This window comes from Galleria mellonella, unplaced genomic scaffold, assembly GCF_026898425.1.
Source record: "Galleria mellonella isolate WM207_F2 unplaced genomic scaffold, CSIRO_AGI_GalMel_v1 utg424, whole genome shotgun sequence".
NCBI lineage: Eukaryota > Metazoa > Arthropoda > Insecta > Lepidoptera > Pyralidae > Galleria > Galleria mellonella.
Genome location: NW_026442097.1, coordinates 1,969,287 through 1,984,849, shown reverse-complemented (window position 1 = coordinate 1,984,849; position 15,563 = coordinate 1,969,287). Strand labels below are relative to the sequence as shown.

Genomic DNA, 15,563 nt, shown 5'->3' with positions numbered 1-15,563 from the left:
GAGAGGTGTGTGCAGGGGCATTGTCGTGGTGAAGAATCCAACGCCCCTCTCGCGCCAATTCTGGACGAACTCGTGCCACACGAGCTTTGAGGCGTCTGAGCACATCGACGTAGAATTTTCCATCAACTGTCTGGCCTGGAGGGACGAATTCTTGATGGACAATCCCCGAACATCGAAAAAAACAATCAACATTGTCTTGACATTTGAGCGGGATTTTCTTGATTTTTTTGTTCGTGGTTCCCCGGATGTCTTCCACTCTTTGCTTTCACGGCCATTCTTGCCGAGTTTCGAGAGAAACTATTACGACGCGCTGCTCTTCAACGGAAGCGGGCTCCATGCCGACGGGGTTTCGTTAAGAGGTAACTTCACAGATGGCGTGACAAGCCAAACGGCGGTCAGACCAGATATTGTATATAACTTCTTTCTCGCATTCCAGAACACTTTTATACGAACTTTCCGGACAGACCTCGTATATAAGTCATACGTCAGCCATATGTCTGTGTGTGTGCGTGCGTGTGTGCGTGCGTGCGTGCGTGCGTGCGTGCGTGCGTAGGCGGCGTTCGTGCGTGTGTGCGTAAGTAACACACGTCTGCGTGTATCTCTCTGTATATTTGTGTATATATTTATATATCTGTATATTTCCTAAAAAGACGCTGCTGCCCACCCTCGCCCTCTCTTAGTCGCCTCTTACAATACCCACAGGAAAAGAAGGGGTGGCCTATTCTATGTTGAGGCCACACAGCTAAATAATGGGATCTTACTTTTTGCCTGTTGCATAAAAAATAAAAAATAAATTTGTACCTATTTTTAGTTTTTTTTTTGTTTTACATGACAAAAACAACATAATTTACAGCCCTGTTATTCTTTATAATAATATATGGAATGCATATGTTATTTTTATGTTATTTTTATTTATTCAAGTGAATAAAAATTAATTATTTTCTCAATCATAAAAGTTAAGGAGAATAATACTCAACTAGGACTTTTTAAAGCGATTTCTGGATACTATATGGCTAGATGGAGACTAGTTATTAAACATGTCGAATATGAAAAAAAAGATTGTTTTTTTTTGGTGAAAATGGTATGGTAATCCCGCCCGCGCTAACGGGATACGCTGGCAGAGCACCAGTGAAGGGTGACAGATGAGAATGAAAACAGGCCAGTTAGCCTATCATGATGAATTCATCAGGAATTAACCATGATAATTTCAACAAATTGACAGACAAAAATTTTACTGATCGCATTTTTGACATCAGTATCGATCACTAATCACCGCCTGATAGTTGTTTTGGAAATATATTTCATGTACAGAATTGACCTCTCTACAGATTTATTATAAGTATAGATTTATATGCTTTTGTTTCGTATGGTTCCAGCTTATAATAGGCCACTTCTTCCTTTCCCAGAGATGTCGTAAGAGGCGACTAAAAAATAGCGAGGGATGGGCAACAGCGTCCCTCTTAAAATATCTCTAAAAACCTGCGGTTGTTAACCCGCCTGCCAAGCGTGGCAACTACTAGCAAAACTCCCCTTACGGGGAAGGCTTATGTCCAGCAGTGGACAGTTAACGGCTGAAATAATAATAATAAGGACTGCAACTGAACAGCAAAAATAAATTTGAGATACGTAGAAAATCTTTAAATAAATAAATCTAATATTAATATAATCAAAGAAGAACCGAATCGAAATCAAATTGAATGGACATCAAATAGACCCAACGACGAAGTAGATGGTTCGTTTAACGTCTATTCAGTATTAGCCATGGGCAGGATCGCGGTCGATGAAGCTTGTCCCTTTCAGACCTGAACGATACGGGCGTGAGTTGTAACTTTAAAAAATTCTAAAACCGCGCGCAATTCATTTTAACGCACGAAGCTGAAATAACATGATAGTGAGATTCTAAACCAGCCAATGAGAAATCATTTTAGCGGTTAGGTGGTGCAGTAGTCTCGTGCGTGCCGGCAAGATGGCTTGGCTCCAAAACACGAAAATATATTTAATCTGAAAGAAAAGAAATCTTGGGTCTGAAAGGGTTATGGGTGCCGTCAACAAAAAGTTTCTTCTGATTTTTTTTTATTTAATTAGCATGCAAATATATTTAAAAAACTATGGATTTTTTAGTACCACTTAAACCTCTTGGGCTTGTGTGTGATACTTTACATTTCGTTCTCAAATGTCAATATTTACATTAATATTCTGCTGTTTTAGCAAGGTTGGACAGTAAATAAGCTTTCAGTTTAAACTTTTTGAGATTACCAGAGGGAGACTTTGTACAAAAGTCTATTGCTTGGATACCTCTGTCCTATTTGTGTTTCAACCGTGAAGCAGTTGTGTTTGCATGGCTGTGTTTCGGTTGGAAGGGTGTGATATGGCGTGAATTTACTGGGTACAGAGGAATAACACCTGAGTCCTCGGGAATGGCAACGCATGGGGGGTATCATAGGCGAAACAGTACACTCTGTTATGTCCATGGTCATGTCTATAGGCGACGGTTACGACTTTCAATCAGGTGGGCCGTCAGCTTGTTTGCCATTTACAAGTTATATAAAAAAAACCTACAGTTCTTCTCCTTAATTCAACATAAAATTATGTAAATAAAAAATACTATATAAAACATAGTTTACTGGTATATTTTATATAATTCTCAACTGACACAAAACAGTTCATTTTAAAACTGTAAAATGTATAAACTTGTCTCTTTTCTTTTGACTTTTTTCGTCGTGTGTAACATTTGTTATGGAGACGGTGAGAAAGACATTTTTTTTTAAATTAATGTATGGTAATAGAATGTGGTCCCGGCATAGAATTGACCACCCATTCTTTTTCCTAAATTAATGGTTGAGGCATGGCCTACAGCATACCCTCTTAAAACATCACCAAAGCCTAACTGCCTTTAACTGCTTTTCTCGAAACGTTTATATGGAGACACTCTGTATATATAATTTAAAACTAGACCAATTAAATTATAAAATCAATCTTTTAAATTAATTAATTAATTAAATTTCAAACTGTTTATAATTACTCCTCTCCATCCAAATGTTGGCTGGAAGAGATCGCTCTTAGTGATAAGGTCGCCCATTGTTTTCTCATTGTAATTATTTATTATAATTGTTTGCATTTATAATAAGTTTACTATTGTAATCTTTTGGAGGAAACAATAAAGAATATCTATCTATCTGTCTACTGCTGAACATAAGCCTAAACCTTGGGGCGTTTTTCCAGTAGTTGCCATGTTTGGCAAGCGGACTGGCAACCGCAGTTAGGCTTTAGAGATATTTTAAGAGGGACGCTGCTGCCCATCCTTCGCCTTCTCTTAGTTGCCTATTACAACACCCATGGAAAAGGAAGGGGCGGCCTATCCTATGCCATAACCTCACGGCCACAGAGGTCCTGGCATATATATCCACTATCATGTCATCATTATCATGCAGTACATAATATTTTAATCTCAATAATTATATGAAAAAGAAATGTTTTGTTTATAATGAAAAAAATTTTAAACCACTTATAAAAATTCCTCCATATGTAAAGAACTGTATTTTATTAAAAAAAAGGGGTCGCTAAAAGCCGATACATACGATACCGATAGATTACAGCATCGAATCTCAAAAACGGGTCAACTTTTTGTCAGCCAATTGTCAAATTAGTTGACTTGTTTTTTTTTTTGTCAGTGTTCTGTATACTTACGCACACAAATGTATCTTGACGTATCTATATTAATCTGTATAAGTCTGTTAATTATTTAATAAATAAAATAGCAATAAAATTTACGCATTAAAAAGATATAAAAATTGTAAAACAAAATATAGAAGTTATAAAGGAAACACTAATAACTATTTGTCACGCAAAATTGTATAAAAAGTTGGCCCGTTGGTCGCTTTTCTCGAAGCATTTGTATGCAGACACTTTATTTATATAATTTAAAAATAAAGGTTACTTATTAGGTATCCAAGTCATTAAACATATGCCGAATATGCAAACGAAGTCACGGGTAAAACTTAGTAACGAATAAGTCGCTGTGTTTGCCTAATCTACTTATGGCGTGAATTTACTGGGTACAGAGGAATAACACCTGAGTCCTCAGGAATGGCAACGCATGGGGGGTATCATGTGCGAAACAGTATACTCTGTTATGTCCATAGTACTGCTCATGTCTATAGGAGACGGTTACCACTTTCCTTCAGGTGGGTTGTTTGCTAGCCTAAGTTGTATAAAAAAAAAAACTTTTTTATCCCTTTGAAAAAGGCAAAGACGCTAAGCCCATACAGCCGATGTTTTATGAGTATTCCGCTTTACAGATGATACATGCTGCCTGCCTTTAGTGACAGGACCATGTAAAGCAGCTATAAAGAGGTAATTCAAGTTCAATATTTTCTGTTCTCAGACATATGCTCCCTGCCATTAAAGACTGGACCCTGTACTGCGATCTTTAAAAGGTAAAACAACAATTTGATTAATTCTTTGCATGATTTTGTTATTGGTGAAATAAATCAAGGTGATATAATTCATGTTCAAAATTAAAGAAACAATGGTTAAAAAAGTAAATTTGACAGCTATGTTTTTTTTTTTCTGCAATGGACATTAAAACCCAGACACGATCAACTTGAAGTGAGCTTGTTCTTTTATATAATTTTTGAGCATTCAATGTTATGATGGAAATTTCCACCATTATGCAAAGAAGGGTTAACACACTGCAGCTACTACTATGGCAACGCATGAGGGGGGGTATTATGGGCAAAACAGAATATTCTGTTATATCCATGGTACTGCTCATGTCTATAGGCGAAAGTTATCACTTTCCAATAGGTGGGCCGTTACCTTGTTTGCCATTCTGGCATAACAGAAAAAACCTCCACATCCGATATTGTGGATTTGATCTTCACACAATTTTAATTTCATCATCAATCAGAATTTACTTCATCATCAGAATAGCCCATTAGTACAATAATGCTCATATAATTAATTTTTAATTATTTTATACGTCACATTTTACTGTTTGAGAACATACATTAAAATACCAATGGCATCATACCGCGATTAATAAGTTCTCTACCTACCGACTTGCGAAAAAATATCACTGTTAAAAACATAGAGTTTAAACTGAAAGCTTATTTACTGTCTAACCTTGCTAAAACAGCAGAATATTATGGTTGACTGGGAGAGAATGCTTTTAGCATTAAGTCCGCCATGTACACATATTTGTACTAATGAATAAATAAATAAATAAATAAATATTAATGTAAACATTGACATTTGAGAGCGAAACGTAAAGTATCACACACAAGCCCAAGAGGTTTAAGTGGTACTAAAAATCCAGTTTTTTTTTATGTATTTATGCATGCTAAATAAATAAAAAAAAAAACTACTTGTAAACGACGTGTCAAAAAAAGAAGGCAGTTTTTAAGTTAGGCCTTCAGGAATAGCACACGCTATAGTAGCGCAAACCGGAACCATACCAGAACAAACATACAGTCAGACAAACAAAATTTCTAAAAAAAAAACATTATTTTAGCTTCCTAAAACGTTTTGTTGTACATATTTTTAGTGGCTTCTTCTGTGTACAGACATTGTCCTATTTCAATTCTGTTATATTGGTAAAATTGGGGAAAGCACGTGCATTTTTAATAACTCATGTCTCCGAACCGTTTACTTTCCTAATAGTGAAATTAACAAAACTTAGTTGTACCTCCTGCGAAAATGAACCGAATTATTAATTCACTCTTGCGCCACCTACCTACTTCTATATGTTCTCCTTTAACCAAAGGTTGTCTGTAAGAGATTGCCCTAGCGATAAGACCGCCTTTTGTACCTCTATATGTATATTTTGATCTGTACTCCATGCTACTGTATTTCAGTTGGATTGTTTATATGTCATTATTTATTTTTATGTTTTTGGTGCAATGAAGAGTTAAATAAATAAATAAATGCACCAATATCAATTTAACTGAAAACTTTGGTTCCGTACCTTCAATGCACTGTGTCTTTACAAAGTCACTTGTGCATTTATAATATTATATATTTTTTTTAATATTATTTTAAGGGCTTTTACCTTATTCAGGTATATCAGTCCTATAGTCCCTGAACTGATTTCTCAAACAAAACTTTATCTACTTTAGAATTCAAAGATTGCCACTGCTACAAATAATAATCTTTAACGGTACATTCGATAATTGACTTCAATTTTTTTAAACGTTTTTGTGATTTGTTCTTAATATTTTTCAGATACGGCTATGTTGAAGGGCAGGGCTGCATCGAGTTCACATACGGGGGTTGTGATGGAAATGCTAATAATTTCAAAACACTATCCTCCTGTATCGCCGCTTGTGGCTAGTAACTATCCTGTTTCAACCTTTTTTTGTTTCATCCTATAATTGTTTCTATATGTACATGAATAAAACAAATACATTGTATAAACAAATTAGTAGTTTTTTTTTTATTGTCAACCGATTTAAAAAAAAGGAAGTTCTTAATTCGATTGTATTTCTTTTATGTTTGTCACCTCATAACTTCGACAGTTGTAAACCGATTTGGAAAAATATTTTTTATCTGAAAGGTTATGCTTACAGATTGATTAAATTTTATCAAAATGGATTGAGTAGTTTAGTTTTTAAATTTTGGTAAGTTTATAAAATTCCCGTTGAGCATGTATATCGGCCACCCCTTCCTTTCCCGTGTGTGTCGTAAGAGACAACTAAGAGTATTTAATGATCGAAGAATGGGCAGCAGCGTCTCTCTTAAAACGTCACCAAAGCCTAACTGCGGTTGCCAACCCGCCTGCCAAGCGCGGCAACTACTAGCAATACCGTCTAATAGAGAGAGGTCTCTGTTCAGCAATGAACAGTTAACGGCTCATCTGATGATAATGATGATGTACTCGTATATAGACATATTTTCTTCAAACTTGCTGGAATCTCGTCGAGTAACTATGACCCATCCCTCTTTAAAAAGAACGTCTTCAAAAAGAACTTAAAAGTTCTTATACCAAGGAGAAAAGAGTAAGAACATGGCCTGCCATCTCTAAAGGAGAATGGCCTATATTGGTATACGGATGGCTCCAATATGGCAACAGGGGGGGAAAGGGATTGTTAACAATGGAGTTTGACTGCCCCATTGCTAGCAATATGCTTTATTAGGTCGACCTTCACGTGACTCCCCCTGGAAACCATCGTGAACAATTCTTGTTGAATTCGTCACGATGGGCTAACTGACCTGCTTCATCCTCACCTATCATCCTTCACTGGTGCCCCGCCGGAGTATACCGATAGCGCGGATGGGGTTACCATTCCATTATCACCCATTTAAAAAAATATGGGAACAGGTGCTGGAGCTAGAATCGTTTCAAGTGAAAACGAAATAAATCAAAGCACAGGGAAACACTCTACTGTTTTCCAAACAGAAATATATGCTGTTACTACCTATGCAGCTATGAATCTAGATAAACATGTAAAAAACAAGAATATTTATATTTTAAGTGACAGTCAATCGACTTCAAAGCACTTGTATCAACAAGGGTGAATTCAGGGTTAATCTTAAATACTATTCAAAACTTAAATAACTTGGGTAGGCATAATAGGGTTAATTTGCCATGAACCCCTGGACATATAGGAATTAAAAGTAATGAAAAGGCCGATGAGTTGGCGAGAAAGGGACATGTGAGAGAGCGTATGTAAGGTAAAAGCAGGAAAAGAAATAGAGGACTTGAACGGTCTGAGGCATTCTAAAAAGTTCTTAAACGACAATGCTGAGGGATGGGATAAACTCATCTACAGCGGTGGCAGACAATAGGCCAGGACTCATAATGGGTACCTTAACTAGACATATACCAGTAAGACATATATTACGATGGATCTATCCTCGGACACACTGTACAGATTATGGGGTGAGAAATCTGAATCGATCTCCAAGTCACATCACCATATGTAGAAATAACAGAATTTTTCATCGTGCCTCCGATCAAATTGTTTATAATTACTCCTCTCCATCCAAAGATTGAAGAAGAAGAAGCAAGAAGAGATCGCATTTAGCGATAAGGTCGCCCATTGTTTTCTCATTGTGATTATTTCTTATAGTTATTTATATTTATAATAAATTTACTATTGTAATCTTTTGGAGGAATCAATAAAGAGTATATAGATACTGTTCCATAAGTGTTCCATGGATATAGATAGCTATATCCATGGAACACTTACGTTGGCAAATATGCGTGTAAGTCTACTGGGAACGGCTCATCCAGAGCCAGGGGACTACAGATATCTTAAACCGCGGGTTACCGTTAAAGTAACACAGGGTCTATAAAATAATGGTACAAGGTTGGAGGAAGCACAAAAGATCCCGATGAGTCGACTATAACGGCTTAGCTGACCCCATATGTGAATAAAAGATAAGATGACCCTTCGATCATTAAGTTCCCTTAGCCTCTTACGATACTGACGGGAAAGGAACAGATGGCCCATTCTATGCTGGGACCATAAGACGATCAATATCAGGCTAGTTAAAAATATATTTTATTATTATTATTATTGCATGTATCACGTTTCAATATATTTCTTCGTGTTTATTTATTTTTTATTGTGTGCATTTTATCTTTATTATAATATTTTTTTTTAATGGATAAAAATGGAATTTAACCCTGTCTGTGCTTACGGTATACGCTAACGGGGCACCAGTGTGGGATGATAGGTGAGGATGAAGCAGGTCAGTTCACCTATCGTGAAGAATTGAACAATAAATCAATCACGATGGTTTCCAGGGGGGATCGCTTGGAGATCGACATGATCAGATACATTGCTAAGTTTTATTTTGTTATTTAATTGAAGGTGAGGTTTCGTCATCATCATATCAGCTGTTAACTATCCACTGCTGAACATAAGCCTCCCCCATAAAGGAAGTTTAACCAGTAGTTGCCACGCTTGGCAGGCGGGTTGGCAACCATAGCTAGGCTTTGGCAATGTTTTAAGAGGGACACTGCTGCCCATCTCTTGACCGCTAAGTTCCCTTAGCCTCTGACGATACTCACTGGAGAGGAAGGTGTGGCCTATTCTATGCCGGGAACACACGTCCAAAATCCGACTCCAGATATTTCTGAGCTACCTCTAATGTCTTTGTTACTATATTATACACGAAATTGAGAACAATATAAAGTACTTAGTTCTGATTGATGGGAAGGAGGATAATTTCCGTTAAAGTTCAACAAATGAAAATGTTGATGTAAAAAAAAAGAAAAATACACAAAATCAAACTCATTTTCTATTCGATTTCAGAGAAAACTCATTGTAGACTGAAATAACATGGACTGAACTTTTATGGAGACAAGATTATTAAATTATATTTTTGAAATGAAACGTTGCCTTCAGGCGTAGAAAAAAATCTATTATATTTCGAGTTTCGTTCAAAGTTTTATATTTTAATAATTATTTAAATTGCCCGTGTGGTCCTGTCATAGAATGGGCCACCCCTTCCTTTCCCGTGGGTGTCGTAAGAGGCGTCTAATGCAGAGCGAGAGATGGACAGCAACGTCCCTCTTAAAACATCTTTAAAGGTTTAACTGCGGTTACCAATCAACCTGCCAAAAGTGGCAACTACTGGCAACATCAGTGGACAGTTAAGGCTGATTTTTTTTTTATTATTTTAAGGGCTTTTACCTTATTCAGGTGTGTCAGTCCTATCGTACCCTGAACTGATTTCTCAAACAAAACTTTATCTACTTTCCCTGGACGCGGAAAGAGAAGAATTAATGGGCATCAATAATTTACAGAGATGTTAAAAAATTTCTGGTTTAAGTTCAACTAACATAGATTGAATGAGACAAAAAAAAACATCAGTGGACAGTTAAGGCTGATGATGATGATTGATTACAAGAAATAACATTTTTTTGCGTTTTATTTTACTGGGTTCAAATTATTTGTGTTTATTTATACAATTATACCTATGGTTTTTTTTTATACAACTTAGAATGGCAAACAAGCTGACGGCCCACTTGATGGAAAGTGATAACCGTCGCCTATAGACATGAGCAGTACCATGAACATAAAAGAGTATGCTGTTTCGCCCATGATACCCCCCATGCGTTGCCATTCCTGAGGATTCAGGTGTTATTCCTCTGTACCCAGTAAATTCACGCCATATCCCACCCTCAAACCGAAACACAGCCATGCATACACAATTGCTTCACGGTTGAAACACGAATGGGACAGAGGTACCCAAGCAATCGACTTTTGTAAAAGTCTCCCTCTGGTTACAGATGTAGATACCCTAACACACTATAGGCAGTCAATAGGTAAATTATATGTAACATAATTATACACAATAAGTTTTACCAGAGGGAGACTTTGTACAAAAGTCGATTGCTTGGGTACCTCTGTCTCATTCATGTTTCTACCGTTAAGCAGTTTTATTAACATAGTTGTGTACAGGATACAGAGGAATAACACCCGAGTCCTCAGGAATGGCAACGCATGGGGGGTATCATGGGCGAAACAGTATACTCTGTTATGTCCACAGTACTGCTCATGTCTATAAGCGACGGTTACTACTTACTATCAGGTGGACCGTCAGCTTGTTTGCCATTCTAAGTTGTACAACACGTACGTGACACTCCTAGTGTTGCAAGCATCCATAGGCTACAGTGACCGTTTACGATCAGACGGACTGTATGCTTGTTTACCACCTTTGTGGTATAAAAAAATGTAGTTACTGGGATACAGCGCTGTAGACGACGGGCAACTAGACAAAGTTGCCCTACAATAATTTTTTGTCCAATTTGGATACGCAACCCTAAAAACTGACCAATCATTGTAACTGACGTCACCTAATTCCCTTTATAGATGCGCACACTTGTTTATTCTCCTTCAAAGGTCAACGGAACAAGCCTTATTGTTTAGTGACCTTTATCGAATTAATTATGACAATAAATAAAATTTGATATTAAAATTAGATAGACCGTTTAATGCCAACTAAAATAGGAAATATCAATCTTTCATGTCGTGGGTTTGGAAAATTAATTAGATTAATGAAAAGGTTAGGGTATGGGAGGTATCACGGGCGAAACAGTATACTCTGTTATGTCCACGTTACTGCTCATGTTTATAGGCGACGGTTACCACTTTCCATCATGTGGACCGTCAGCTTGTTTGCCATTGTAAGTTGTATAAAAAAAATCAGATCGACCTCCACGTGATTCCTTATTTACCAAACATCATTATTACCCCGTCAACGTTTACCGATAGTGCAGGCAGGGTTACCATTCCATTTTCACCCATTAAAAAATATAATAAATTATATAGCCATGTACATGTAGCCACAAACGTGAGCTAGAAATAATAGTTAAGTCATTAAATACAAACATAAACATTTGTAATGTTATTTTTTTATATATTTTTTATTTTTTCCGGTTAATAATAAAAAATTTTTCTTCGTTGTAAAATAAAAATGATATCTAATGAATGTCAATAATTTTTAATGATTTTTATATAATAATGACTCGATCACGCTTAAACAGCTACAAATATTAATATAAACAAAAAATTTTAACCAAACTGTACCTACTTAGAAGATATTATGAGAAAAATTGATAGGCAGGATCCCAAAAGTACCTAACAGAAATCAAAACAATGTTTTAGTCGGTCATTTGTAAACCTATCTGGAAAACTTTTTGTTTTATCTGAAAGGATATATTTATAGATTGTACTCATAGAAATTTCATCAAAATTGATACAGTAATTAATTACTAATACTAATATTAAGTCGTGTAATCTAGGAATGGAATATGCCACCCCGTCACATGGGTTTTTTTTATATATATAACTTAGAATGGCAAACAAGCTGACGGTCCACCTGATGGAAAGTGGTAACCGTCGCCTATAGACATGTGCAGTATCATGGACATAAAAGAGTATATTGTTTCGCCCATGATACCCCCCATGCGTTGCCATTCCCGAGGACTCAGGTGTTATTCCTCTGTACCCAGTAATTTCACGCCATATCCCACCCTTCAAACCGAAACACAGCTATGCAAACACAATTGCTTCACGGTTGAAACACGAATGGGACAGAGGTGTCCAAGCAATCGACTTTTGTACAAAGTCTCCCTCTAGTAAAGGGTCTGGGTCTCTGGGTATCGTAAGAAGTTACTAAAAGAACTTAATGATCCAGAGACGAGTAGTAGCGTCCTTCTTAAAACATCACCAAAGCTTAACTTTTGTTTAATATTTTAATCTTTTGAAGGAAACAATAAAGAGTATCTATCTATCTATTTATCTATGCACAAATTCTGTAGGCGTTCCAACTTATTTAATCGTTCCTCTATAACACCCAGACAGGATTACTATTATTATTACCAAAAAAATATCAAAATATCACTGACAGGCGAACAAAGTCGCGGGTATAAACTAAATGTGTATTTGTACATAAAAAAGTAATGTAAAAATGCAAATAAAAGTCTAAAAACGTGGCTATAAACTATTATCAGTCGATATAAAATAGGAAACCCGCTGTCATACTGCTAATACAGTACGAGCGCTTACTCTCAATCGATACAAATCAGTCGAACACGTTCATACAGGATGTACAAGTTAATTGTACTTATGGCGTTCTTATTCTTACATGCAGCGACATGCAACGATTGTGGAGGCTATGGTGAGATTGTTTTATTTCGTTTTTTATACCACAAAGAACTATTGAGGACAGAAGGGGAAAAATGTTAGGACACTTGATACGACACGACGAACTTATGAACATTATAATAGAAGGTAAGATAGAAGGAAGAAGGGGAGAGGGAGACCGAGACATAGTTACATCAAGGCAGATCAAGGAAGGAGTTGGTGTCGTGTCGTATCAAGAGGTGAAGAGACTCGCTGCAAATCGTAGTGAGCGGCAAGAGCTCCACCGACAAGAGCGCAGCTCTTAAATAGGATAGATAGACCACAAAGGTAGCAAGCAAGCATACATACATATATAAGTCTGATAGTAAACGGTCACTGTAGCCTATGGACGCTTGCAAGACTAGAGGTGTCACGTGCGCGTTGCCGACCCTGAAGAACCCTTAATATACCTTTTTTGAAGAACCCCATACTGTAGTCTCTAGGGATAACATCGGTAAATTCCATGGCTTGAGCAGTTGTAGGAGAAAATATCTCTGAAACCGCACTGTACGTGACCATTTAGGTTCAAGCGTGTGAGGATAAATTCCCTGTCGATGGCGAGCGGTGCGATGGCAAACATCAATTTTATAACATTACTAGATATATCCAGCGGCTTTGCTCGCGTGATCCATTATATATAGAAACCTAAACGCTAATTTAGGACACAATCTACAAATGCGTCAAGTATTTTTTTTTTTCTGATCACAGATACGAGTATATGTCATCTGCCATTAAGGACTGGTTCGTGCCCAGGGGTTTTGAAAAGGTAAAATTATTAAATAAATCGAATATGTATTATATCCATCGTATGGTCCCGACATAGAATGTTTTAATGGGTGAAAATGGTATGGTAACCCCGCCTGCGCTAACGGGATACGCTGGCGGAGCACCAGTGAAGGGTGATAGATGAGAATGAAAACAGGCCAGTTAGCCCATCGTGATGAATTCATCAGGAATTAACCATGATAGTTTCCAAGAAAAACCGCTAATAAATAAACCGCTAAATATTGCTAGCAATGGGATTATCAGGTCAACCTTCAAATAGTTCTCATTTTTCCGGGGAACCGCAAGGAGGTCGACCTGGTTGGGTATATTGCTAGCAATGGGATTCTCAGTCTCCATTACTGACAGTCCCTTTCCCCCTAACAGCGGACAGTTAACGGTTGAAACGATAATGATGATGTGTGTCTTTCTATACTAACATTACAAAGAGGAAATGTTTGTTTGTTTGTAATGAATAACTCAAACACTCTTTGTTTATCGTAACGGTTGACTGGTAGAGAATGTCATCAGGCATTGAGTCCGCCCTGTAGACATATTCTAATGTGGGCAAAAGTAAGTAAATAAATAAATAACATTTAAACGCGATATCAATTCGAAAAAAGAATTTAAATCAGATTAATTTTTTATCTTTGTTTATTTTTTTTTTTTTTTTAGATACGGCTATGATGTAGCAGTTCACGACTGCGTAGAGTTCACGTACGGGGGGTGTGACGGGAACGCTAATAATTTCGATACTTACAACGAATGCATCGTCGCCTGCGGCTGACATTTCTGTTTCAACCTTTTCCTATTTCAACCTCTTCTTGTTTCATCCCGTATTAATGTCAAAAGTCGATGTAATTTCAAAAGTAAAAAAAAACTTTATCATAACTAACTTAATATTTTTTTTGCAATCAAACTGTGTAATAATTTGAAATAAAACTGCATTCTCTTCTATTTTTTTCTCTTATCTTTCGCCTCTTGCCTTATCCTTCCTTCCTTGTACTTTAGATAATTCTAAATGTTTTTTGGGGAAAAAAATTTTTTTGGGGAAGGTCACCCTTATCATTGAGGAGTATGAAAAATAGATGTTAGCCGATTCTCAGACCTACCGAATATGCACACAAAATTTCATAAATATGGTTAAAGCCGTTTCGGAGGAGTTTGGTAACAAACACCGTGACACGAGAATTTTATATATAAGATATATCATTGTCAGGTCGATCTCCACGTAATTCCTCACCTATCAGCCGTCACTGGACTCCGTCAGCGTATACAACTAGCGCAGGCGGGATTCCTATTTAATTTTCACTTATTAAATAAAATACATTATTAGTAATCATTCTTTAAAACCACATATTGATTTGTCCTCGTATTAGAATTCGTAGAGTAATTGTAGTGTTCAAAAATATTCGACCATATAAATATCGTCAGTCCAAAATTAATGAAAACAATTTACTTTGCTATATGCCAATCTCTTATTCTGTACTGTATCGATTTCTGAGGAAGTGCATATGGGACACGTTCTCATGCTAGAAAGAGCGCAAAGATGTATTCTAAAAGCTAATAATTTTGCCCACACACTTATTCTACTGTACTTCTATACGAAGAGAATAAAGTTCTAACTGTAAGATAATTGATCATTGAAAACTTGTACTTGGCTTACATAAGATAAAAAATTTGCAAATATTTATGTTCGCTGCGAAAAACGTCGTAGTAACTTTTATTTAATAACCCCAAAATGCGACACACCTTTTATCCAAAGATTCCCTTATTACCTTGGACAGATATTTATTAATTACAGCAATATTAATAAAAAGATCAATACATAACAACTAAGTTTCTATAACTGCAAACATAAGCTCTTTAAATAGCTTTTTACATTAAACTATGAAAGTACAGAAGATGTGTTATAAGTCATAAGATTGAATAATAATGCATTTTGCATTTGCAAAACAGCTGTATCTACAGAATACGCTTTGCTCAATTTTATTGTCGAATAAACTTGACGCTTGACAGATGAATTGATTGGCTGCGAGCACTCAGGTAAAGGAATACCTCCTTGCCCAACTTTATTGTTGATCAACTTGATGCTAAGAACAAATGCATGGGTGTTTTCTTAGATTTATCGAAGGCATTCGATAACGTCTCAATCCCCTTACT

General features: G+C 36.5%; 3 protein-coding genes across 5 annotated transcripts in view; 2 read left to right on the top strand and 1 right to left on the bottom strand.

Moving 5' to 3' along the window:
- The window catches only part of LOC113519494 (ITG-like peptide), a 68,007-nt gene that overhangs the window by 34,619 nt on the left and 17,825 nt on the right, over positions 1 to 15,563 (bottom strand). The window lies entirely within an intron of this gene.
- On the top strand, positions 2,637 to 6,418 carry LOC113519578 (trypsin inhibitor-like). Of its 2 annotated transcripts, none has more exons than XM_026904691.3 (3): positions 2,637 to 2,745; positions 4,385 to 4,436; positions 6,223 to 6,418. In XM_026904691.3, the coding sequence occupies exons 1-3, from the start codon at positions 2,682 to 2,684 to the stop codon at positions 6,329 to 6,331; spliced, it is 225 nt and encodes a 74-aa protein (XP_026760492.2). In that variant the 5' UTR covers positions 2,637 to 2,681; the 3' UTR covers positions 6,332 to 6,418. The 2 variants fall into 2 exon arrangements, with proteins under 2 accessions (XP_026760492.2, XP_026760491.2); XM_026904690.3 differs by lacking the exon at positions 4,385 to 4,436 and adding an exon at positions 4,299 to 4,353.
- On the top strand, positions 12,484 to 14,357 carry LOC116413752 (trypsin inhibitor-like). Its single transcript, XM_031914467.2, has 3 exons — positions 12,484 to 12,633; positions 13,347 to 13,404; positions 14,076 to 14,357. Exons 1-3 carry the CDS (start codon positions 12,561 to 12,563, stop codon positions 14,185 to 14,187), a joined length of 243 nt encoding a protein of 80 aa, XP_031770327.2. The 5' UTR covers positions 12,484 to 12,560; the 3' UTR covers positions 14,188 to 14,357.

Bases quoted from the DNA above. Each gene is read 5' to 3' on its own strand.
- LOC113519578 (XM_026904690.3), top strand. From the start codon at position 2,682: ATGTATAAACTTGTCTCTTTTCTTTTGACTTTTTTCGTCGTGTGTAAC. The intron at 2,746-4,298 runs GTGAGAAAGACA...TCCGCTTTACAG, and splicing joins TAACATTTGTTATGGAGACG to ATGATACATGCTGCCTGCCT. The intron at 4,354-6,222 runs GTAATTCAAGTT...AATATTTTTCAG, and splicing joins TGTAAAGCAGCTATAAAGAG to ATACGGCTATGTTGAAGGGC.
- LOC116413752 (XM_031914467.2), top strand. From the start codon at position 12,561: ATGTACAAGTTAATTGTACTTATGGCGTTCTTATTCTTACATGCAGCG. The intron at 12,634-13,346 runs GTGAGATTGTTT...TTCTGATCACAG, and splicing joins CAACGATTGTGGAGGCTATG to ATACGAGTATATGTCATCTG. The intron at 13,405-14,075 runs GTAAAATTATTA...TTTTTTTTTTAG, and splicing joins TGCCCAGGGGTTTTGAAAAG to ATACGGCTATGATGTAGCAG.